The 27017-nt window shown below is 45.6% G+C and overlaps 1 protein-coding gene across 1 annotated transcript in view; it reads left to right on the top strand.

Annotated features, from left to right (window-relative positions):
- The window catches only part of LOC115092923 (protein NipSnap homolog 3A-like), an 80972-nt gene that overhangs the window by 27478 nt on the left and 26477 nt on the right, over nt 1–27017 (top strand). Inside the window, 1 exon segment of the mRNA XM_029604353.1 lies at nt 18539–18697. Within this exon segment, the coding sequence (XP_029460213.1) occupies nt 18539–18697 (159 nt within the window).

The following is a 27017-nucleotide window of genomic DNA, read 5'->3' on the forward strand; positions in this document are numbered from 1 at the left end:
AATTGTTCTATATGTTCCATGTAAACCGCCATCCAGGCGATAGTTAATCAGTTCCTTGTAAACCGGAGTGATATGTATATTATACAGGAACTTCCGGTATATAAAAGCCAAAAATAAATAATAAAATAAATAATAATTTTCTAATATCATTGCTGTGTAAAGTGTCAACGATTGGCACAAATGTAACTTCTATTTGCTTTTATTGTTTGTATTTAGGAGTGGAAGGGACTCACTCATCTAGATTCTAGCCCATCCCCATATAATCAGGAAGAATGTCCTGTACTTATAAAATTTTAGATAAATGTTTGTCTAATCTGCTCTTAACAACCTCAAATGATAGAGAGTCTGCCATACAAAGACTGATATTTAGAAGCCATTTAGACGGATAACTGAAAAGTTATCTATCTATTTATTTTTTATTTATTTAAGAGTTTTTTTATACCGAGGTATAGCTAGCTGCCTTCACCCCGGTTTACATGTACAACAACCTATTACATATAACAGAGATTGAAATGTGCATAACAACCTATTACAATTAACAGAGATTGAACCTGAGAAAAACTAATTATTACAGTCGACAGCAACGTTTATAACAGGATATATCTATGATCAAAACATGAGCAAGGGGTGAACAGTTCTGGGGGAGAATCAATAAACATTCCCTAATACATTAGTTTAACTCGTTCTGTGTCAATGTCTTGGGATTGGCATTGTGGTCCGGAACTGTTTATATAGTGGGTGTTTTATTTGACATTAACCAATACCATCGTTGAGAGTCTGACTGAAAATCCATGTTTTGAGTTCTTTTTTGAAGGATTTAATGTTGCTTTGTTAGCTCAGGTGTTCTGGTAGTGAGTTCCATAGTTTCGGACCAGCGATGGATATGGCTCTGTTTCTTGTTGTGGATAACTTGGCTAATGGGATAGATGGTGTAATTTACTTTCTGTTCTTGTTGTACGTTGTGCATTGCGAATATGTATGACATTGTCAAGGGCCGTGCTATCTGCGTTGTATATTGCGTTGTGTAATATTGTTAGCGTTTTGAATTCAATTCTTTTTTCTACCGGTAGCCAGTGTAGGCTGTTGAGTACGGGGGTTATGTGGTCTGATTTCTTTTTGCCAGATAGGACTCTAGCAGCGGCATTTTGTAGTAGCTGAAGTGGTTTTAAAGTCGTTTTGGATAGACCTATCAGGAGTGAGTTGCAATAGTCCATGCTAGTGAGAATAAAAGATTGTAAGACAGTTCTGAAATCTTGGTGGTGGAGCATTAGTTTTAGATGTTTAAGTATTTGGAGTTTATGGAAGCCTTCTTTAGTTTTTGTTGAGATATGTTTTTTGTAGTTTAGCTTGCTGTCAATCCAAATATCCTCTGAAGATCCTGAAATAAAAGTTTACGCTTGCGTGGGGAGTTTAATCCTTTACCATTCAAGGATAATAGTCTGAAAGTCGCCATTATTCCAGTATAAGTACGCCTGATCTAATCGGCCGGTCCAAAAACAAATTCAAGGCTGACCAAGCACTCCCCTGATGTGTGACAAATTGCTTGTAAGAGCAGAGAAAAATCAGCCGAAAAGCCCCAAAATCACCCTCCCCCTCCCCCCACCCCTTATCTCGAGATCATATAAACCTCTGGCCTCGTCACCCATCTTTAGGGGAATGGCACAGCAGATCTCCCACTGCCCATCCCGTGAGGAATCTCGCAAAAGAGTCAGCAAATGAAATAATGCAGCCATCCGAATATTCTCCCGAAGAAGATATGACCCCATGTAAGCAAAGCTGAGAGATCAGGTTGGTTCGCTAGCAGTGATTTCCGGATCTGGCGTATGCCAAAGCCTCTTCCCGCCTTTGCCCATTCTCTGCCAACGAGGTTCTTCCTTTTGTGCTGTGTTTGGAGACGCAGGAGCATGATAATCAGGCATATGGTAACCTGCTTCCTGTAAACATTTTGCAGCCTCCTGTATTGTTTGCGCCTTGTAGGATTTACCTTGAATAGTAAAGCCTAACCCAAAAGGGAATAGCCATCTGTATCTGATATTTTCTTTATTCAAAAGCACAGTGACTGGTTTCAAGTCCAGACGCTTCTTAAGTGTGAGAGGAGAGACATCCGCGTAGACCTGGATTTCATGCCCATCCAAGTGTAGCTTCCCCTGCTTGCGTGCTATCATATACACCCGCTCCTTAACTGCATATTCGTGAAAGCAGGCGATGACATCTTTGACCCTATTAAGCTAATTTGGGTCCCAAAACCCTGTGTGCCCTTTCAATTTTCACAGGCTTAATCTGCCCCGCGTCCTCAGGGGTGTTATTCCCTTGCGCAGAAAGCACTTCAGCACACAGTTTGGAGACAACTTGCACGCAATCAGAATACTCTGGCGTTTCTGGGATGCCTCAGAACCGCAGGTTTACTCTACTGCTCCTATTTTCTAGGTCCTCCAATTTCATAGAGAGCTGTTGCATTTCAGTAGTCATAGCTGCATTTTCTTTTTTAAGGGCACTAAGTGATTCCGCTTGGGCCTCCGTTAAGGTTTCATATTCAAAAATGCGATGGCCCATGTCACTCACTTCCTCTCGCAGCTCACCCACCACCTTCCTAATTTCTTTTTTAAAATTTTGAAGATCGTGCCTCAATTTGCTGAACCACAGCTTGAACTCACCCCTGGTCGGGATTTCTGAGTCGGGGCCTGCCGGCCCTTCGTCCTCGCCGTCCTCAATTTCTAGTTCAGTCGCGGCCGCCATTTTGAATTTTTCGGGTCGGACCTCCCGGTCCCTTTTTTGATAGGAATATTTTTGGAAGTCAGGACCCTGCCTTCAATTCGACATGTAGGGGTCTTCAGCTGCAAAACGGTAACTTTACCGCTCAAAACGAGCCCCGGATGGCTGCAAAAAAGAGAGATTCCAAACGGATCGGTCGGGAGCGGGGAATCAAGCTGCCTCTCGCTCCACTGATGTCATCAGCCCCCTTGGACCCTGAACTTACTTTTTGAAGGGATCTGGCCTCTCTTCCTCTCAAGCCTCATAGGGCATCTTTTTGAGTAGTTCTGAAGTCTGTTTCCTTGGTGGCTTTTAGCAATTTTGAAGGAAAGGGTATTTCTGTGCCTAATACTGTCTCTCTTCCAAGGGTAGTGTTTCACGTCTGTTGGAATCAGGCTTTTCTTGCTGATGTGGGAGAATGTCAGGCAATGTAGGCCAGGACAGAGAGAGCTTTCTTAAGTCCATTGTAGGTTATATTTTGAGATGTTTTATTCAGTAGTCCTAAGGGCTATTGTGGCTTCGTCCTGCCTGGTTTGGGTGGAGTTTGGGTATGTCCCACTTGTCTGGACTGCCCTGGCTTGGATGATAAGGAAGGTGAAATTTTAGACTTGCCTGTTACCTTTTCTTTTAGTCCTGCCAGACCTGTCTAGAATCCATCAAAGGAAGCAGCAATGATCAGAGGCTCTCAGTCTGACAAATTCAGGAAACTAGCAGCTAGTACGTTGTTACTCACTCTGAAGGAAGTTAGCCTAATCATGACCTTGGTGTAGGGATTATCTAATTCCTGAATTAATCACCGTGGAGTGAAGTTCTTGGTTGAGTAAGGTTTTGGTTGTGGTGATGATTTGGAAACCAAAACAAACAATTGCCTTCATTTCCCTTAGCTTTGCCATGGGATACTGAAGAGCTGAAAGCAGTACCAGACCCCTATAGGGGGAGTGATCAGCTTTTGAGCTTTTTTTCTCTCTCTCTCCATCTGCTGGCAAGGGGAACATAATACATTTGTCTGGATTAAAGGAAAATAAATTAACAGGTAATTTTAAATGTCACCTTATTCAGCATTAGCAGGTTTCTTCTCAGTGCAGTTTTACTGTATCTATTGCGAGTTGCTTGGCTTCCATTTTGTTTGATCATAGTTGCACACAGCTCCTTTAAATGTTTCCAGGCTAGTCCATACAGTTCATATGCTTCAAAAGACTTAATCTTATCTTAATCAAAGATCCTGAATTGGAAAAACCATTAATTTATCCTAAATTAAAGAATTTATTAATTTGATCTCTCATATACTGTTGCGTCTGTCGGTCGCGGGCGGCTGTGACCGCTCTGCCTTACCTCTTTTCTTCCCTCCTCTCCTTCCTTGGGCAAGATGGCTGCCTCCAGTGCCAAGGGCCTCGGCGTCTCCAACCTAGCATGGGTGTTAAAGTCCGCCATGCTCACTCCCGTGGCCTCCTAGGGCGCGCGCACACACCCTGCGCTCAAATACATGTCATGGTGGGAACCTCGGGGGCGTCCCTACCGCATGACGTCAATACCTCCGGGTATATCAAGCCTCCGTTTCGCTACCACCTTTGAGTTAGCAAGGACTTCGGTTTAGCTACTCTGACCGCTCTAAGCTGCACGCTTAGACGCTGCTTTCACTTCAAGGGCCTCGCTCCACCAGAAGCTCTAGACACCTGCTCCTCGTAGGGTCTCTCGCTTCCAACTTCCCTCCAGGGCTCCACTAACTAAGACAACCGCTCCTTGGGGGGTCTTTCTCTCTCTTCTCCATTTCAGGATACTCGACTTCAGGTACTCACTCTTCGAGGGCCTATCAGCCTATGTATCCTGCACCACAGACCTTCAGTCCCACCATCTCATCACCAGGAAGAGGCCTACACTCCTGTGAGTACCTCTACGATCCGGTGCTCCAACTCCACCCACCAGCCGCGGCGTTACCCGCACTGCGGGTTCCTGCCTATCGTGAACATCTGGGTAGAATCCACTTCCGGGCCTGTCAAACGTATTGGCACCTCGCGGACCTCATTGCCTTACCTTCCTATCTACATCATCTACCTACAGCAGTATAATAAAGCCCTCCATCCATTCTGTGTCTGCTAACTGAGTTCAGCCTATTGCTGTGGTTCCCCACGGGGCCCCTCCCCGTGGGCAGAGTCATCGCCACAGCAACCAAGGGTCCACAATGCCACAAACACAACATGTACACATTTGTCTGATGAAGCAGTAAATGAAAACCAAGTAATTTTGTTAATCTGTCTGGTCTACACCTTTCCGTAGAGAAGTAGATACAATTAATTTAAACCAAGTAATTTAACAATTGGTCTTTTCAAACTGCAAACAGAATTGATTTTAAATATATATCGCAAGTTGATCATATCCAAAAGACGCTAATAATCAATTTTTCTCTGTCATGAAACTTATATTAATGAGTTGATCCAATTCTTTAAACTCTATCAAAATAAATATTTTCAAGGAGAGGGCCATCCAAGGGAATTCAGATACAAATTCATATGCACATCACTCCTAAGATAATTATCGTAATTAGTGACCAGAATTGGTGAAACCTTAATTAATCTTGAATAAAATAATTACATTGATCTCTCACTACACTGTTCTTTGATGGAGAGGGTAAGTGTAATTCATTTACTTTTTTGAATAGAGCATCTGATTAATTATCTGGCAAGAAATGTTTTATATGGCAATCTTTAAATGTATATTATAGTCTTAATTTTTCATTGTAAGTATAGACTTCTTTTTGTTCTCTGGCAGCCCGATACATATCATGCACGAAAAGAAGGAATCCTGGTGTACCCATATTTGGACATCTGGCTGATTCAATCCAAGTCTCAAGAAGAGAGCCGCCTGGTGACCCACAAGGTGATCTCTTTATTGCAGGAACTTGGTTGGGTGATGAACCTGACCAAGAGTAATCTTCATCCATTCCAGTCATTGGAGTATTTGTGGGTCCAGTTCGACATGAGACAGGACAGAGTTTTCCTATCGGATGTTCGGATTCAGAGATTGATGTCTCCAGTGCATCAGTTGATGAACACCATACTCCCAATGGTGTAGTCCTACCTACAGGTACTCTGTTTGATGGAAGCTACCCTGGAAGTGGTGCCGTGGGCAAGGGCACATATGCGTCCTTTTTAGTGCACTCTGCTATCTCGTTGGAACCCACAATCTCAGGATTATGCGGTTCAGCTCCTCTTGCTGATGGAAATCTGCTCTCGCCTCCAGTGGTTGTTGCAGAAGGATCATCTGAGCTCCCTTGTCCTCTCCGGCCAGGTTGGTAGTCATGACAGATGCGAGTCTCCACGGTTGGGAGGCTCACTGTCTGGAGTTAACGGCCCAGGCGCATTGGAATGCCGAAGACTCCCACTGGAATAGCAATCGCCTGAGGCCCAGTCGGTACAATTGTCATGCTTGCAGTTCAGCCACAGGCTGTGGAATCAAGCAGTTTGCATGATGTTAGAAATGCGACGATGATGGCCTATATCAATTGCCAGGGAGGAACCAAGAGCCAGCAAGTATCGCAGGAAATAGACCAGCTGATGGAATGGACAGAAGGTCATCTGTAGATGATCTTGGCCTCTCACATTGTAGGAAAAGGGAACATAAGAGTGGACTTTCTCAGGAGGGAGAGTCTGGACCCAGGAGAGTGGGTGTTGCTAGCCGAGACATTTCAGCTGATTGTGGATCACTGGGGCCTTCTGTTCCTAGACCTGTGTGACTTCTCGAAATGCAAAGGTTCCTCACTTCTACAGTCGCAGAAGAGATCTGTGGACCCTAGGAATAGACGTTTTCGTAAAAGTCTAGCCAGAAGAAGGATTGCATTATCCCTTTCCTCCGTGGCCCTTGCTGGGCAGGATAATTCGCAAGATTGAAGGCCACAGGGGGCTATTACACCTGGTGGCGCCGGACTGGCCCAGGCATCTGTGGTATGCAGATTTGCAATGACTCCTGTTGGAGGCCCCCCTTCGTCATCCATCGCACATGGATCTGCTTCAGCAGGGACCAATTCTTCACGAAGATCAGACTCTGTTCTTTCTTTCTCTTTGGCCCTTGAGAGGGCTTGCCTGTTAAAGCGTGGTTATTCCCCTGCAGTGATTGCCATCTTAATCTGTGCTCGCAAGTTCTCCACTTCCTTGGCTTATGTGTGGGTTTGGAGAGTTTTTGAGACCTGGTGTGAGGAGCAGGGTGTTCTTCCACGTTCAGTTAACATCCCTCTCATTCTGGATTTTTTGAAGGATGGATTGAATAAAGGTGCAGGTAGCGTCTCTTGCCTGTTTCAAAGACCTAGTGAATGGTGTTTCCTTGTCTCATCCTGATGTGGCCCGCTTTTTGAAGGGAGTGAAGTATCCTAGGCCTCCCTTGAGGTTACTGGTTCCATTGTGGAGTCTTAATTTGGTGCTGGACCTGTTGACGAACCCTACATTCCGATCACTGAGTAGCCTTTCCTTATGGTTGTTGACTTTGAAGACAGTGTTCCTGGTGGCTATAGGTCTACAAAACAAAACACTAGACTGGTTCAGATCCTACCTAAACAATAGATTTTTTCAAGTACAGATGATAAACACAACATCAGATAAAATAAAGTTAATGACAGGAGTACCTCAGGGCTCTGCACTATCAGCAACACTAACATCTACATGTTACCGCTGTGCCACCTCCTAGCAGGACTCGGTATAACACACTACATCTACGCAGATGACATTCAACTAATCTTGCCCATAGACGAAACAATTGAAAAAACACTAAACTTAGCAATGATGTACCTAGACATAATTAGGCAATTACTAAGCAAAATGGAGCTAGTGATAAACATTGAAAAAACGGAATTTATACACCTAGAACGAAAAAACATGGAACTAATACAAAATCCTATCAAACTTAAAAATGGTCAGGAAGTGAATATAGCCGAGAAAGCTCGAAACCTAGGAGTAATAATTGACACAGAACTTAGCCTTAAACACCACATATCACTGAAAGTCAGAGAAGGCTACGCCAAACTCATGATCCTAAGGAGGCTGAAACCGTTACTAACCCAGAAACATTTCAGGACAGTCCTCCAAGCACTTATCTTCACAAGTACTGATTACTGTAACACACTATTTCTGGGATTACCGTACTCCACAATAAGACCTCTACAAGTCCTTCAAAACTCTGCCGCCAGAATACTCACCGGCAAAAGAGACCACATTACCCAAACACTGGCCGAACTATACTGGCTACCAATAGAACAGAGAGTGCAATTTAAAACACTTTGCATAATTCACAAACTAATCAATGAAGATAAAGCTGACTGGTTAAACACAGCACTACGATTACACGTATCCCAAAGAAATCTGAGGTCAGCCAATAAAGCACTACTAACAATCCCATCGGTAAAAACAGCGAAACTAACACAAGTTAGAGAGAGAGTGCTATCCTTGGCCGGTCCAACGTTATGGAACACATTGCCACTAGAGACAAGATTACAGAGTGATCCAAAAATCTTCAAAAAAGGTTTAAAAACCTGGCTATTCAGAAAAGCATTTCACAATGAGAACGGAGAATGAAAAAAACTTAGAACAAGGTTACCTAGATAATTGGTCCCACAACTTTTACTTTATACTCAATAATTGTTAGAAAAACTCCAGCTTAAGCATAACCCTTGAATGATTACCTTATTAATCATATACATGGACTAGATCCATGCCACTTTTCTTATACATTATTTTATATGAGCATGTACCGACATTGTAATGGCACTTTTGTAAATTCATCTATAACCAAACCAAATATATGTGCCTATATGTAAACCGTTGTGATGGTGTATTACTAAACGATGGTATATAAAAGATTTTAAATAAAAACAAATAAATAAATATATGTTTTGCGCGTCGGATTTCTGAGCTGCACGCATTGTCTTGCCAGGAGCAGTTCCTTTTGGAGAATGCGGGAGCGTTACAGCTGCGTACTGTTCCATCCTTTTTGCCCAAGGTAGTCTCGGACTTTCATTTGAATCAGTCCATCTCCTTGCCATCCCTGGATAAGGTCAGGGAGGCAGAGGAATTTCACCTTTTGCGCTCCTTGGATGTTAAGCATCTTGTCATGCAGTATCTGGAAGTCTCTAAGTCTTCTCGAAAGTCAGATCATCTGTTTGTTCTCCATAGTGGGAGTAAGAGAGTGGCCATTTTGGCTCCATGTGGCAGGAGTCCTGCCATAGATAGGGAGTATAGAGACTCCCCTTTCCCACTTTCTCCAGTGTACCAGGAGTCTGAAGATGGTGGAGAGATGCCATCGGGACCAGGGGAGGATCTGACAGCTGCAGAGGAGGGGGACCGTGATGGCTTTTCCATGGATTTTGTGTTGTTATTGCATGAGGCTTACCTTGTTAATAAGGAACTGGCGGGTAAGCGGCCGGCCATCTAGAGATCCCAAGCCATGGCTAAGAAGTCTCAGGCTGAGGTGCCTTCGAAGTCAGAGGGCATTTTGTGCCTTTTGTGCTGGATCTATCACGAGCAGAAGAGGACTCCTCTGAAGATTCTGACGGTGACGAATCTGCTGGGTGGTGACCCAGATGTGGATGATGCTTCTCTGGCAGAAGGGGATGACCCTGGAGGAGCTGGGGATCAAGGTTGCACAGGAGGATTCTGACAACGAGTGGGTAAACCCGGTGTTGGACAGACTGTGTGAACTGCAAAAGGCCCTCCCTTTATCGAGAAAAAAGTGCAAAGCCAGGAATGGGAGTTCCCGGAGGCAGGATTGAAGGTGGCCAGGGCTATGGCCAGGTTGCATCCCCTGCCGGAGGACACCTTAGAGCTTTGGAAGCTTCCAAAGATGGATGTGGCGGTGTAGGCAGTGATGAAGAAAATGGCCATCCCTGTGGCAGGGTTGGCAGTGTTGAAAGATGTCCAAGACCAGAAGCTGGAGTTCCTGTTAATGAGGCTGTTTGAGGTCTCGGCTCTGAGCCTTAAAGCTGCAGTCTGCACTAGTCTAATGCAGATGGCTTGTTTGTGCTGGGTGCAGAAAGCATCAGGGACCTCTACTGATCCTGGCCAAGATGCTTGGTTGGAGATGGGGGTGGGCCATGTGGCGGATGCCCTCTATGATATGCTTTGCACTTCAGTCAGGAATATGGTGTCCATGGTAGCCGCTCGAAGATTCCAGTGGATGTGTGATCAAAGGCGCCGCTTTGTAATCTCCCCTTCAAAGGAAAGTTGTTGTTTGGGGAGGACCTGGAGAAGCTGATGAAGCATTTGGCAGATTCTCAAGGGAATAGATTGCCCGAGGATAAGAAAGGAAATAAGAAGACCTTCGCGCTGTGCACTCGCTTCCATGAGATGAGATTTCGCTCCAACAGAGGTTCTTCCGGATCCACGCAGAAGTAGGGTTCGGGAAGACAGCAATCCTAGGAACCCATAGGCCGACCATGGATAGTGCAGGTCAGGGTTCCAGGGGCACAAAACCCATCCAGTTAAGGCAGACTGATCCACTCCTCCCTGGTGGCTGTCAGAGGAAGGTTGTCTCAATGAGGAGTAGACCAGAGTCACTTCTAAGGCTATGCCTTAGAATTTTCTCAACTCCTCAAAGAGGCGTTTGTGGTGTCCTGTTGCGCTTTTCCCAGTAAGAGAGCGGCTGTGCGGGACACCCTTCTATAGCTGCAGCAAAGGCAAGGAAGGTATTCTGTGTACTTCATGGTTCCCAAGAAGGAAGGCTCATTTCGGTCCATTCTAGATCTGCAAAGTGACAAAGCAGCCTTGCAGGTGCCGCGCTTTCAGATAGAAGCGGTGCGAAAGGGGTAGTTTCTAGCCTCCTTGGATCTAACAGAAGCATATCTCCACATTCCCATCAGAGCAGATCATCAGAAGTTTCTTCGCTTCACGGTTCTAGGAGAGCATTTTCAGTTTGAAGCTCTACCCTTTGGGCTGGCTTCTGCACCAAGAATGTTCACGAAGGTGATGGTGATGGTGGTGGCGGCCCTCAGAAGAGAAGGAATACTAGTGCATCCATACCTGGACGATTGGCTCATTCGGGCAAAGTCGGAAGTAGTGTCGCTGTTCCAGTTGATGAGTTATGGAGCGTTTAAGGTTCCTGGGCTGGGTGATAAACCTGGTGAAGAGCCATCTGGAACCATCCCAGACCTTGGAGTATCTGAGCGTACGAGTCAACACCTGGTTAGTCAGGGTGTTCCTTACCCCAGAAAGGGTGACCAAGTTACAGTCGCAAGTGTTCGTCTGCGGGAACTGTCAGTCCCCAAAGTCTGGGATTATTTACAGGTGCTAGATTCCATGGCTTCTACACTGGATTTGGTGCCATGGACTTTTGTGCACATGCATCCTCTTCAGAAAGCACTCCTGTCCTGCTGGAATCTGTTGTCGGAGGAATTTCAGCTACTGTTGCTGCTCCAAGAGGAATCCAGGTCCAGTCTCTCGTGGTGGCTGTCATATCCCAATTTGGAGAAAGGAATGGATCTGGAAGTTCTGGACTGGGTTGTAGTGACCATGGATGCCAGTCTTACCAGTTGGGGAGCAATATGTCTGGGATCTGCAGCCCAAGGAAAGTGGTCACTGATGGAAGTGTCCTGGTCAATCAACTGTCTGGAAAGATGGGCTGTCCAGAGGCCACTGTTGTTCTTTCTTCCTTGGATTCAGGGAGGTGCGGTACGGCTGTTCTCAGACAGTGCAACGACAGTGGCCTATATCAATTGGCAGAGCGGAACGAATAGTCGTTGGTGGCTCAGGTTCAATAACTCTTTGCCTGGGCGGAACTTCATGTAACAGCACTAGCAGCCTCTCATGTGGCAGGTATGGAGAATGTGCAGGTGGATTATCTCAGCAGTCAACAGCTGGACCCGGGGGAACGGGAGCTGTTGGGGGAAGCTTTTGCGCTCATTCGGCACAGGTGGGGCAACCCCAAGTTCAGCCACTGGAAGAAGTTCAGCTCTGCAGGGATCAATGCCCTGGTTCATCCATGGCCAGGGAGTCTTCTGCTATATGTCTTCCTTCCATGGCTGCTCGTAGGTCGGGTGTTACATCACATCAAACAACATCAGGGAAGAGTGATCTTGGTAGCGCTGGAGTGGCCGCGCCGTACATGGTTTGCGGATCTAGTTCAGCTAGTTCAGTGGTAGACAGGCCTGTCCAGTTAAGCCACCTGAGGGTAGTGCTGCATCAAGGACCCTTCTTTTCAGAACAGGCGAATCACTTCTGTCTAGCGGGCTGGCTTTTGAGAGGCAGCATTTCTGCTTGAAGGGGTATTCAGAGCCAATGATTACTACTTTTCTTCAGGCTAGAAGATCCTCTACTTGTTTGGCATATATCAGAGTTTGGAGAGTGTTTGAGTCCTGGTGTGGGGTCCAGGTCGCTGATCCTTTGCAGGTGAACATTGCCCATGTCTTGGCTTTTTTGCAAGAGGGCTTGTCAAGGAGTTAGACTATAATTCTCTCCGAGTCCAGGTGGCAGCCTTGGGTTGTTTCAGGTGGAGTTTGCAGGGACGACCTTTAGCATCTCATCCAGACGTAGTATATTTCCTTAAGGGAGTGAAGCATTTGCATCCTCCAGTCCATAGGATTCGTCTGTCCTAGAATATTAATTTAGTTGTTCGAGCGCTGTGTGGACTTGCCTTTGAGAAGGGCTTCTTTGAAGGACCTTACCCTGAAGACTGTGTTCCTGGTGGCGATTTGCTCGGCGTGGCAAATTTCAGAGCTCCAGGCCTTATCATGCAGAGAGCCTTTTTTGCAAATTTCTGATGATAGTGTCTTGTTGTGTGCTGTTCCTTCCTTTTTTACCCAAGGTTGTGTCGGCTTTTCATCTTAGCCAGACGGTGGAGTTGCTGGGGTTTTCCCACCTGACGTCTGATTCCCCCATGCAAGAGAACTTCATCTTTTGGAGATGCGTCGGGTACTCCTAAGATATCTCAAGGTAACTAATAGATTTCAGAGCTCGGACCATCTCTTTGTGTTATTCAGTGGACCAAAGAAAGGTTGAAAAATGACTAAGAGTACGATTGCTCATTAGTTAAAGGGGGGCGATAGGTAAAGGTCTGTCAATCCCTGAAGGTTTGCGGGTGCATTCCGATAGGGCTCAGGCAGCCTCCTGGGTGAAGTGTCTGTTGGTGTCTCCATAGCAGATTTGTCAAACAGCAACTTGGTCCTCTTTGCACACTTTTACTAGACATTACCGTTTGGATGTCAGGGCCCTGGAGGAGGCCTCCTTTAGTGATAGTATGCTGCATGCAGGTCTTTCGGGATCCCACCCAGTGTAGAGGGGCTTGGGAATATCCCACTTGTCTGGACTGATCTGGGGTATGAACAGGAAAGGAAAATTGGTTCTTACCTGCTAATTTTCATTCCTGGAATACCACCGATCAGTCCAGACTTCCATCCCATTATGATTATGAGTATTTTTTTGAAAGACATTTTCTGCATCTAGATGCTGCTAGTGATGCAGAATTTAAGTTTGTGCGGCAGAATTAGGAATGAGATTGTACAAAGTTCTCAGTTATTTGAGACTCAAAATTTCCTTTTCTTTTCCCTAGTTCAGGGTTCAGTTTGGTTGGGAGTTCCAACTTATTCCGTAGCTCACTCTAGAGGGTGAGATCCTTGAAGTCTAGGGCTAGACATCTTGGCTTGCGTACAGATCAATACTGAGGGACTGCAGGGGGCACTTTTGGTTAAGTAGCAGCATCTGAAACGTTTTTATTCTCTTCCTCCATCTGCTGGTAGGGATGGAAAACCACTTGTTTAGACTGATCTGTGATATTCCAAGAACAAATATTAGCAGCTAAGCACAATTTTCCTATTTATGAGTGTCCATTTTATTACGTAGCATCTAATTTACTGGCACAATACACCCTGTTTGTATATTGTGGGTGTATATGTGTACCCTGAAATTTTTTTTTACATCTAAGACTTTTTTTGCATGGTGCTGCTTTCTGTGATTCTTCCTCCTAAGTATCATGACGATACTATGTAGGAAGAACCACAGAAAAGCAGTTTTTTTGTTTTTAAGTTGAGCCCTTGACGAATGGGAAGACTACACGTGCTCTGGGCAGGCATAAAATTTGACAGGTTAAAAAGTGTGCCTCGGGCGCACGGGGATTTCTTGCATCGCAGGGTAATAGATAATGGCCTCATCTACTTGGAATTTACATGTAGTAAGCGCTATTAGCTACATGCAAGTTTGGATGTGCTGATCCCCTTATTGCATCAGGGTTTACTGATGCATGTCCAAAACACGCATCCAAGTGCTCATTAATTTGTGTCCTAGGCTCAGCACTCAATATTGCATCGGCCTACGAGTGTTCAATCTATTTTGTCTCTTTTTTTTTTTTTTAAATTGTAGATCATATTGTCTTCATATTTTTCCTAAGGAGTATATCATGTGAGATGGTGAAAAGCCTTACTGAAGTCTAGTTACATTGCAACTACTGATTTCCCCCTTATCTTCCAGGTCTATTAATTTGTCATGGAAAACTAGAACTGTGTAAAATGACTCATAATTTGTGATAAGAGACGCAGCCTTAGCAGTCCATACTGCTGCTTTTTCACATTTTTCTCTGGCTGCATTAAGGAAGTGTTTCCTTCTCTGTTTAGTGGTAGAGGGATGAACTCTGCTAACAGCAGCATGCCATGCCACTGCATCTCTCTTACAGGTCGATCCAGTAAGGCCGCGGTAGAAACAGTGCGGCAGTGTCAGGCGCACCCTTCCTCCCCGCACCCACAGTTCTCTTCACTAACTCCCCGATACTCTCCTCTAATCGCATGCAAATGCATGCCGCGGCTTTAAAGCGGTAGGGAAGGGTTATGGCCGCGTAACCCATTTTACTGTATAGGCGCTTAATACAGCGCCTATACAGTAACCAGGGTGCGACGGTACCTGTCATTTCAAATGGCATTTCAAATGGCATTTGGAATGACAGGAACCAGGAAGTGTAAAAAAACACGAAAAGTCTTTGTTGCTTCGTCGCTGTGTCTCTCCTCCCGGAGCAGGGCGCGAAAGCAGCCTTGCTCCGGGAGGAGGTGAGGCACAGCGGCGAAGACAGACGGGAGAGGAGAAAAAGCAGAGCCGAGCAAAGCGAAAGCGTGCAGCAAGCCGGCGAAATAGACCTGCAAGCAGAGGCAATAGCAGCGGTTCGGTAAGCCTGGCACCCTCCTTGATGTAGTACGTCCCGGATGCCCCCCCCTCCCCAGCGCGCCCGCCACTACCCCCTTTCATCAGCTGCATCCACTGCGCCCCGGCAGTCCCGTGAGGCCTACAAAAAAAAAAAAAAAATCCCCGGCTCCCGCGCCCCCGCACTGGCCCGCCGACTCTACCCCCCCCCCCTCCTCCCGATCGGGCAAGGAGGCGGCGGCGACGAAAACCAAAGCAATTTTTTTTTTTCAAAAAGCAACATCACACATTGCATAAAATAATTTCTCCAGCCTTAAAGCGACTTACTTTTGGGATCTGTCAAGTAAGTCGCAAAAGTAACTTACTTTTCTGAAGCCATCACGATCGTAGCTCAAGACGAAGATGGCCGCCTGCACGGGGGAAAGCGTGCAATTGGCCGCTGAAGACGTGAGGTCACGTCTTCAGCGGCCAATTGCACGCTTTCCCCGTGCAGGCGGCCATCTTCGTCTTCGTCCGGAGGAGCTAAGATCATGTTCCTGATGGCTTCAGAAAAGTAAGTTACTTTTGCGACTTACTTTTGGGATCTTGACAGATCCCAAAAGTAAGTCGCTTTAAGGCTGGAGAAATTATTTTATGCAATGTGTGATGTCGCTTTTTGAAAAAAAAAAAATTGCTTTGGTTTTCGTCGCCGCCGCCTATCTGCCCGATCGGGAGGAGAGGGGGGGGGGGTAGAGTCGGCGGGCCAGTGCGGGGGCGCGGGAGCCGGGGATTTTTTTTTTATAGGCCTCACGGGACTGCCGGGTCGCAGTTGATGCAGCTGATGAAAGGGGTAGTGGCGGGCGCGCTGGGGGGGGGGGGGGGGCATCCGGGACGTACTACAACAAGGAGGGTGCCAGGCTTACCGAACCGCTGCTATTGCCTCTGCTCGCAGGTCTATTTCGCCGGCTTGCTGCACGCTTTTGCTTTGCTCGGCTCTGCTTTTTCTCCTCTCCCGTCTGTCTTCGCCGCTGTGCCTCACCTCCTCCGGGTCGCAGTGGTAGCATGGCGCTGTGAGGGGGGGCGAAAGGGTATATACCCATGAACGGATTTGAGTGGGAGCGCTCTGTGAAGCGGGACATGCCCGTGAGGGGCATAATGGGTGGATGCAGCTGATGAAAGGGGTAGTGGCGGGCACACTGGGGGGGGGGGGGCATCCGGGACGTACTACATCAAGGAAGGTGCCAGGCTTATTGTTTTATTGTGTTTGAGTATCTTAAGCGGTGTCGATGGATTTGTTACACAGTCCTAACTCCTACTAGGGGGAGGCGGTAAACTAACAGGTTAAGGCCGCGGCAAAACAGCGCGTTCCTAAGGAGATAATATCAGCGCCCGTTACAGTATCGGAGGGGAATAGCTAATTCCTTCATTATACAGCTTTTTCGTTCATTTACATGCTGGGTGCGGAAAGGGTTAGGTGTTTATTTTAGGAAGCGCTAAGGACGCGTGAAACTGGAGACTGTATGGCTGGATGGCCTTACTCGTCTGTATTGTGCGCTCCCAGCACGTTACAGACGGGCAATCTTTAACTGCACGTTACTGGATCGACCTGTTTGTCAGCTGCTGTCCCAGCTCAGCACCTACTTTCTTCAGTCATTGGAGAGTTCAGGAACCTCATTAGACTAGAGGGCAAGTGCAAACCCATGCATTTTCTAGTTTTAGGGGTTTTTCCCTGTCAGTGAGTTAAGGAAGGGTCCCAACCATAGCTGATTCTTCCCCCCTGTCTTCTGGTGCAAGCAGTCCAAAAGTGCCTTCCAGAATAGTCCACATTCCATTGCAGATGGCACATTTGAGAAACAAACATGTCGGCATCATTTTTAATTCTCTCCAGCTTCCGAGTATAGTGGAAAGGAAGTTCTAGATTAGATGGTATGATAGACTACAGTGAGGTAGACTTCAGAGTAACATTATAAAATATTTCTTTACAGAGGATAGTGGATGCATGGAACTGCCTCCTTGTTGAGATAGTGGTTAAAAACAGTAACAGAATTCAAGAAAGCATAGGAAAAGGAAAAGGATTCTTAGCCAAGATGTAGTTAAGGGAAAGTGAGAGATCAGCTAGGGTCTCTGACATTGTAACGGAAATAAAACTGGGCAAACTAGATGTGACTTTCAATCTGTGGACCATCATATTTTATGTTACTGCCATCACATTGAAAATTAAGTTGAATGAGATGGTTGAAACTTAGAAAGTTTAACTAGAAAGTAAATCCCCTTGCTTAAACTTTCTCAATACAGAATGTAGTAGGACCCAATTCATACAGAGGTTTATGTGCATATAGGAAAATCCTTGACGAATTAGGCCTCTAAATTGAGCTGTTCGAAGGAGTCTGCAGAAAAGAAACAATTTTAGGCACAAAGAAGCTTGTGTGCATTTTGTCAGGCTGATTTGGATGTGAGAAGCGCTATTAGACCAAGAAAACCCTCTTTGGGTAATATTGAGGGCTTTCTTAAAAAAAATGTCTCCCCCTACAACACATTCTAAATTTTTTATAAATCATAAATGATTATCAGTTTCAGGTGTATTGGTTCAGGAAAAGAGAAGAAAATGACAGAAAACATAGCAAGCTCATCAGGAACTGACATATATAAAATCAATAAGATACATCCCTGGATTTATCAATAGGCACACATTATATTTGTGACTAAGGCAGCAAACATTTAGGGCAGCAGGCTGGCAAAGATTTGCTGCCCTCCAGCTCAGCTGAAGCTCATTCAGCAGCCAACAGCCCTCTGCTACCTTGTAATAGACCCTTACAGAAGATGGGGGATTGTAAAACACCAAAAGTGCCTGGAAGCGGCAAAGTCCTAAATCCGTCCCAAATATGATACTTGGTATTAAGAAACTATTATGCTGAGCTTTGTAAGCTCCTCTTTATTATGCAGTATTTGAGTGTTTAAATGAATAATTTAAAGAGGGAAAGCAATACAACATAAAGAGTACCCAGGCATAGAGGTCAATGTGGTATTGCTTCAAAACTTTCGCAGAGACAATCTTGTTCATAAATTGGGAAATAGTGTGCATTATTTGCAGTAGCTATGTTTTAAGTTTTTCTCCTTTACAAAGGAAATTTTGTAGCTTTCTGTGTGCAAATGTTATTCAAATTGTTAATGAACTGCTTTGATGCAAAACCATGCTAAGCAGCTCATTAACCTTTACCATGTACAAAAACTACATGTTGAATTAGTTTTGTGGGTCACAGTTCACAAAAAAACCCTACATTTCTCAAATAGTTGGAGAGTTGGGGGGTTTTTTTTTTTTCAAAACTTCCTTAGGAAAATTTCATGTGCAGTTTTTCTATCATGCCGATTTGCATATCAGTTCTAGTAGAAAAGTTACACATATAATATAATTAGTTTTATAGCTGAAAGGTTTAATTTTTCCAGTTGTGGACCCCTTTAGTACAGTTTTGTAATAAACAATGGAAATAAATCAAGCAATAAGGAAGAAGGGAGCAAAAATTGCTCCAGATTTATCAATGAATATATGCCAATATTTTCTATAGGATATATGTCAGGAAAATCTAGAACGATAAATTCAGTTTCAGTGCATCTTTTATTAAATATGAAGCCAGAGTGCAACTGAATGGTGTAAAAATGTGAATGGCATTGATCACAAGCTGTATCTTTCCTTAATTTTTTTTCTTCTGTCATAGACAGTTTTGAACATTGAACAGAAGTCCGGAAAAAATTAGCCCAGGATCAGGAATGGCAGGGAAAATTTATCTCCAAAATTCTGCCCATGTTAGATAAACAGGAAAATGAAATTGCTTACCTAGTTCCGTGGTGCCAGCTGGGGAAACCTGAAAAAGAAGGTATTACTTTTACTTGTATCATATGTATTCAATATTCAATTTTGACTTATGTTTTTTTACTGTAATCTGCATTGATGATTGTTACGGAGACTTGCAGAATATACATGTTTAAATAGGGCTAGGTATACATTTTGTATTGTGCCCTTGAGTATTGGTACTGTTGTAAATTTTGCAGTATCAGCTTAATTCACTGGACAGAACTGCAACAGTGAATAGCTATATATTAGAAACATGGCAGGAAGTATAAATTCTGTCCTGATTTCGGATGAAGCAGGGTTGCTTACCTGTAAAGGTTATTCTCCATAGACACCAGTACAAATCAGCCACAAAAGTGGGATGATGTCATCTGATGGTGCTATTGTGGAAAAAAAATCTCTCTCTCCTAGCTCCAAAAGATCTAGGAGACTTTTCAGAACATAAGAACATAAGAAAATGCCATACTGGGTCAGACCAAGGGTCCATCAAGCCCAGCATCCTGTTTCCAACAGTGGCCAATCCAGGCCATAAGAACCTGGCAAGTACCCAAAAACTAAGTCTATTCCATGTAACCATTGCTAATGGCAGTGGCTATTCTCTAAGTGAACTTAGCATGCATGGAAGTTGCTGTGCTGCTTCTGCCTTTGCGCAAGCTGTCTTTAGATTTTTACCAGCTGTGCTTCAACTTCTGGGAGGTGGGTGGGATTGTATGGCTGATTTGTACTGCTGTCCATGGAGAACTCTCATTACAGGTCAACAATCCTGCTTCTCCATGGTTAAGCAGATACAAATAGCCACCCAAGTGCGGACTCCCAATCTGAAGGATTTTAAAAAAAAAAAAAAAAGATAATTTGTTCAGATATACAACCCATTACGAGAGAAGCTGAAGCTATACAACATTCAAATATCAGAGACCGGACATTCTCCATCACAGGTCCCTCCATCTGGAACACCATGCCTCCGGGCCTCAGGCAGGAATCATGCCTTCTAACTTTTAAAAAGAAATTAAAGACTTGGCTGTTCTGCCGAGCCTTCACTGACACCAGCCCAACAGCCTGACTTATAACTGTTCTAGCAACTATGCATACAAACAAGCGCTAAACCATGTATATAAATTATTAAGAAAACGTTTACAAATTATCATGAGGACTGCTCCTTGCCTCCCTCGCATTCTCCAATGTATATTATAATCTTTCGTCCCCCTTCTTATTTCCTACTCCAAGTTTACACATCCTTGTTATAATGTAACTTTATACTCCTTCAAATCGTCTCTACTGTTTGGTTGGTTATAGTTCCTACTTGTACGATGTAAACCGAGCTGATTTGATTTGTATCAAGAAATTCGGTATAGAAAAGCCTTTAATAAATAAATTAATAAATAAATGATTCAATCAAACTCTGGAGTTTTAAGTGACCAAAATGTGCTGTCTCTACATGAATCTTGTTCCTTAACATACCCAGATCAATCCAAACAAGCGGGTTTTATTCAACCCTACCAGCAGATGGAGGTAGAGAACAAAACTTTGGGCACTGCCACATATACGAGAGTGCCACCTGCAGTCCCTCAGTATTTCTCTAGCTCCAGCAGATGGTAGAGGTACTAATCCTGCAGTACTGACTGACTGCACCGGCAGCTATCTGCTTTTGCAACAGCAGAAGCATGTGGCAGGCTGTGCGGCCTAGCAGGCTGAAATCCTCGGTGAGATCATCGGGTGCAGGCCGGGCAGTAAGTGGGCAGATTGGGGGATCATTCAGAGGAGGGTGGTCCAGGTCGGGGCAGATTCACTCCGGTGGGGGCTGCCTGTACTCCCAAACGGGCTACGCGGTTTTCAGTCGCGGCAGCGGCCTGTTCATCGTGCCGGTGGGAAATTCTTGGGGCAGTGTGCCCTCTTCAGGGTTTGACAGCTACCGCGTGGTACGCCCCTCCCCCTCGCGATCCGGGCCGCGTGGAAGCACGGCAAGCATAGGATTGCCTGTTTGGATTTTTATTTTGCCTTGCTTTATTTCTTGGTGCTTATTGTGACAGACAAGCAGCTCAGAGAGACCTGCAGGGCCTATGGTAGCCTGTCGGTCGGCCTGAATGACCTCCTCCTCTGCACGGAGTGTGCTGGATGGGGGGAGAGGGGTCTGAAAGGCAAGCAAAGCCGCGGTGGTGCTGGGATCACAGGAGGGCATGGCTATATCCGCAGAAGCAGAGCTGGATAGGGGAGCTTCTCCCCGGTGGTCCGGAGGGTCCCCGCCGCTCCTGTCTCCCATTGTTCAACCTAGGGAAAAAGGTCCAGATGTCTCAGGCCTTAGCAGCCCCAAGCGCCCTTCAGGGGCCCCGGGGTGTTTTCGCCTGAATTCGTACTACCTCAGCCGGCAGCAGTTGGATCCGAGGGAGTGGGAATTCTCTCAGAGGGCCTGGGAACTTCTCTGCGAACTGTGGGGAACCCTGCAGTTTGATCTCATGGCAACGAGTCTCAATACCAAGATGCAAAGGTTCTTCAGCCACCGGAGGGAGTCCGGGGCGATGGGGCTCGATGCCCTCTTATATCCGTGGCCGACCGGAGTCCTCCTGTATGTCTTTCTTCCATGGCCACTGATAGCAAAGGTTCTCAGGCGTGTAGAGGGCCACGCAGGGTTAGTGATTCTGCTGGCTCTGGAATGGCCTCGCCATCTGTGGTTCGTGGATCTGGTGCGGCTGGCAGTGGACGGACCGCTACACCTGACCCATTTACCGGATCTCCTGCGTCAGGGTCCTATATTTTCTGATCAGGAGGATCGCTTTTGTCTCATAGCCTGGCTTTTGAGAGGAGGCAATTGCTCGTGAGGGGGTATTCGGAACCACTAATTACCATGCTGCTCCAAGCGAGACACCCTGCTATCTCTTTAGCCTATTCTGGGGTATGGAAAGTGTTTGAGACCTGATGTGGACAACAGGGATTGGACCCTCTTCAGGTGTCGGTGTCCCATATTTTGTCTTTTTTGCAGGTGGATTTATCCAAAGGATTAGCCCATAGTTCCTTTTGGGTCCAGGTTTCCACTTTGGGTTGACTCAGAGGGAGAGTCCAGGGGAAGGACTTGACATGCCATCTGGATGTAGTGCGTTTTCTATGAGGAGTCAAACATCTCCGTCCACCTCTGTGTCGCATTTGTCCGGAAAGGAATCTTAATCTCATGCTATGGGTCCTTTGCAAGGGGCTGTTTGAGCCTCTGAATTGGGTATCTTTGAAGATCCTGACTCTGAAGACGGTCTTTTTGGTAGCTATCTGTTCGGCTAGAAGAATTTCGGAATTGCAGACGCTTTCGTGCCGTGATCCGTTTCTCCGGATATCGTCCTTGCATGGAGTTGCCCGGGTTTCCGGATTGGGCTCGGTATCCTTCGATGGGACGAGAACTTTACCTTTTGGATGTGAGACGGGTGGTATTACGTTACTTTTAAGTCACTAATGCTTTTTGTTGTTCGTCCTGTTCGGGGGAGCAAAAAAGAGCGAAAAGGCGTCTAAGGCTTCTTTGTCTCTTTGGTTGAAAGAGACGATCTCTCCAGCTTATCTATCAAAAGGAAGAGTGGTTACAGTGGGTCTTAGAGCACATTCAACTGGAGCTCAGGCGCCATCCTGGACTGAGTGTCAGCTGGTGTCTTACCAAGAGATCTTTAGAGCCGTGGGGTGGTTTTCATTGCACACTTTTACCAAGCATTACCGTTTGGATGTGCGGGCTCCGGAGGCGGCCCCCTTTTGGAGAGAGTGTTCTTCGAGTGGGTCTTTCAGGTTCCCGCCCAGTGTAAGAGGGCTTTGGTACATCCCGTTTGCTGGACTGATCTGGGTATGTTCAGGAAAGGAAAATTGGTTCTTACCCACTAATTTTCGTTCCTGTAATACCAGATCAGTCCAGAGGCATGTCCTGAGGATCTCTGCTGAAAGACTGCTTGGTCTACTGCTGTATTTATTTGCAAAGCAGATTTGCCATTTTTTGGCTTCAATTTCTAAGTTTAGCGTTTTCTGCATGGTTACCTAGTTGCTCAGGGGTATCTATGTTGGGAGCCTCGTTCGCTCTTTATTTTTCTTATCTTGGCTTGGGTATCGATTAATAATGAGGGACTGCAGGTGGCACTCTCGTATATGTGGCAGTGCCCAAAGTTTTGTTCCCTACCTCCATCTGCTGGAAAGGGATGAATAAAACCCGCTTGTCTGGTCTGATCTGTGGAATTATAGGAATGAAAATTAGCAGGTAAGAACCAATTTTCCTATCTAGACAGTAATGCTTCATAAAAGTGTGAATCAAGGCAGATGTCTTGTGAAGATGCTTAGTTCATTTGAACATTGGAAGCTGTTTTTGCTCTAATTTGATGTGCTTTGATTGAGTTAGCAGAATTGTTGATTTTGAATAGCAAAAGATATATATGTTATGATAGCCAGGACAAAATGGTCTGCTTTTTTACTGTCAAATGAGAAAAAATAACTGAGGTGTTCTTATGCTCTTTATTCTGTTAAGATAAACAGCATTTGTTCATCTGAGGAAGAATAACCTTTTGAAAACAAAGTTGATAGAGCAATTGATTTAGATTAAATTGAGAGACTAGTTTGGGAAGAAATTTTATGTGTTCTTAATATTATTTGGTTGGAAAAAATTAGAGTTAATAGAGGATAGGTTACTAAAGCTTGAAGTTCATGTATCCTGCCTACAGATGTGATAGCAACTAAGAATACAATTTTCCATGTTAATCATTTTAGTTCTGATGTATCTATTGGTTCAAACGGTGGTTTCATAATTGAGAAAGAACGAAGTTAAGACCCCAATGAAATGGTGATAGTATTCTTTTTGGAGTTTTGAGATGGAATAAATCCTTTATAAATCTTGTTGCTATAGGTGCCTGCGAAATAGGGCAGCCATTCAGTTGATGCAATTGAACTTAAATGAACTCTGTCTGAGTTTGTCTTTATGTCTGTGTTAGACAATTGCAGAAGTGTAGATATTATACCATTAAAGGGATCCTCATATACTGATGAACACCAATTCAAAAATCTTTTCGATTTGAAATTATATGAGCGTCTAGTGGCAAGTCTTTTCACTGCTAGCAAAATCTCTTTAACCTCACCTGCATATGCTAATATTGTTATGGGAGTCTCTGTTTAGTGGACCCTTGGGCCGACCTGCTGGAGACTGGGAAAGATGGTCAATGTCTCTAATGAATAGCAGGCCGGGAGGCAGATGTTCAGGCAGGACGTAGATGCTCTTCACCCTGGAAGCTGGTGCTCCCCCGGGAGGAGCCCGTAGGGGCCCGGCCGCTGGGACTTAGTGGCTTCACCCTTGGAAGCCGAAGCCCCCCTGGGAGGAGCCCGCAGGGGCCCGGCTGCTGGGACTTAGGCGGGTTGTGGATCAGGACAGGTAACTGGAACCAGACTAGGACAGTAGCAATACTGTAACTGGGCTCGGGTTCTGGAACCAGGCAGGATCTGCAGCAAGACTCGGGTACTGGAACCAGGCAGGAACTGTAGCAGGAATGGAGCGACGTAGCCAAGCGGGTCACTCCGGGGCACAGCGCAACAGGAAACCAGGAGCTAACCCGTTGCAAGGCAAAGACTGGATGACCGCGGCCGGCTTATCAAGGCCGCGGCGTCTGACTTCAGGAGTTGGGCGGAGTCACCAGTGGCGGGAAACGGCCTAGAAAAGTGCCCAAGTGGCGCGCGCCTAGGAGCCAGGCATTCATGGGAGAGCTCGCAGCAGTGCGGCCCCAGCGGGGACGCCACCAAACAGGCCGCACATCAGGCCTCTGGAAGCGGGAGCAGGTCCGGGAGCCCAGAGGTAAGGGCCTGGCCGTGGTGCTCACTGCCAGAACCTCAACAAATATCATTATTACTTTGCTTTCAATATCCAAGCTGTTGGATTAGAGGAGAGTTCCGTTGAAATGTTTAGGAGATCTGGAATGATCAGTAGCTGAACACATGAGACCTGAACTAGCTTTTAAAGCCATGAAAACAAAATTTGACGTGGCCTTAAAGGAACTATTAGAATCAGTTTTCCTGAGTCCCTTCTCAGTTTTGTTATAGTCTTTGCAGTGAATAGTGAGTTGCTCCAATGAATCTGGAATGCATCCCACACTATTGTACCCTCTGTTATCCTCTTGGAACAATAGAGGGGAAATTTGTGACTTAGGGCATCTACTATCACATTCTCCTTGCCTAGGAGGTATATTGCTTCTTGAGATAGCCCAGCTACATATTTTGAGAGTTTCTCCTTCAAAACCCATTCCCCCTTGTTTGTTTTTTTTTAATTTAAAACATTGCCACTGGATTTTGTGTTCGAATCTGGACTTCTGAATTTATCCAGGTCTTGAACACTGAGGGCTTTGAAAATCATTCTTAATTCTAGAAGATTAATGTGTAAAGTAGATTCTTGATCGGTCTATGTCCCCTATGAACAGATAACCATTAGATGAGCCCACCATCCTTGAAGAGATGCATCTGTTATGATGTGCTGAGCTTGAGGAGATGTAAACAAGTGACCCCCCTAGTAGATTTGCAGGATTCAACCACCATACCAACAATTCCATTAGGCTTGGCAGAGTAAATATCTTCTGTGACAATGGCTGTAGGAGCGCTGTGATTTGAAATGCCACTGAGCTTATCTCATGCAACCTCACTAGTGTTACTACATGGATTGTGGCTGCAGTGTTTCTAGCATTTTCATGTAGAAATGAGATGTTACAGACATACGTGTTGCCACTTTGACCACTACCTTCATTAAGCTGAGTTTTCTCTGGTTCTCTCCATGGTGAGACCACACTTTGAATGTGTTCAGTTCTGGTCGCCACATCTCAGAAAAAATATAACTGCAGTGGAGAAGGTAGAGAAGGGCAACCAAAATAATAAAGGGGATAAACCACTCCCCTGTGAGGAAAGGCTAAAGAGATTAGATCTGTTCAGCTTGGAGAAGAGACAGCTGAAAGGGGATATAATAGTCTATAAAATCATGGAAAGGTGGACCCTTGAGCTGAGATGAGGTTGTCGCTACCACCAGGAGAGGGCCCCTGTTGGTCCTCGTCATCGGGAGGCAGTACAGGAGAAGAAGACCCAACAGGACCTTCACCTATACCAGCCCTTGTTTCCCGCAGGTTGAGCCTTTGGGTACCAGGGCTGGCAGGACTTAGATGCGGATCTCTCAAGTTGTGGAACCAGAAGATAAGCTGAAGCCATGTTGGATGAGCCAAGGGTCGAGGCAGGCAGCGGACAAGCAGAAAGAGGGATAGGCCAGAGGTCGGGACAGGCAGCGAACAAGTGAGGTCTAGAGGCCAGGCAGAAGGTCAGGGCAGGCGGAGATCAAGCAGAGTCGAGATACCAGGCGAAAATCAAGGCAGGCGGAGGTCAAGCAGAGTCAGGCGAAGCAGGGTCAGAACCAGATCAATTCATAGGGATGAGGAGCAAGGCAGGGACTGGAGACAAGGAACAGAAATGCTGGAACAAGGAATCAGGAACAGGAGGCAAGGCAGGAACGCTGGAATCAAGGCAGGAATCGGGAACGCAGACAACTCGCACTTAAGAATGCTGAGGCGAAGTGGGGGTAGCAGGGCAGGATATAAATACCCACCCTGCCTGACATCATCTTCGTGGGCCGCAGAGAACTTTCCTGCCGTTGGCCCTTTAAATTCGCTGCCTAGGGGGCCAGACACAGAGCTCGGCATGTGGAGGCGCTGCATGATCAGGCCGCTGCTGCAGCGGTCGGTGTCAACAGCGGGAGGCAGCGACAGGAGGAGCAGAAACAGGCCTCCTGCCTGCCCAGGTGACGGGACCCAGTCACGATCTCACACTGCTGGGGATCCTAACAATTGGGTAAATGTGGATTGGTTATTTACTCTTTTGGATAATAGGACTAGGGGGCATACCATGAAGTTAGCAAGTAGCACATTTAAAACAAATCAGAGAAAATTATTTTCACTCAGTGCACTATTAAGCTCTGGAATTTGTTGCCAGAGGATGTGGATAAGGAAGTTAGTATAGTTGGGTTTAAAAAAGGTTTGGATAAGTTCCTGGAGGAGAAGTCCATTAGCTGCTATTAATCAAGTTGTCTTAGAAAATACTCACTGCTATTACTGGCATCAGTAGCGTGGGATCTACTTAGTGTTTGGGTAATTGCCAAGTTCTTGTGGCCTGGATTGGCCACTGTTGGAAACAGGTTGCTGGTCTTGATGAACCCTTGGTTTGACCCAGTATGGCAACTTCTTATGTTCTTAATGCCTTTTGCAATTTTGAATCTAATTGTTCTCCTATAAATTCAAAGCACTGTGTAGAATTGTGCTGAGAAGTTGTCCCAATTTATTATGAAGCCTAGCTTTTGAAGGCAGTTTCTTACATAATGCTTGTCC

This window comes from Rhinatrema bivittatum, chromosome 1, assembly GCF_901001135.1.
Source record: "Rhinatrema bivittatum chromosome 1, aRhiBiv1.1, whole genome shotgun sequence".
NCBI classification, from domain to species: Eukaryota; Metazoa; Chordata; class Amphibia; order Gymnophiona; family Rhinatrematidae; genus Rhinatrema; species Rhinatrema bivittatum.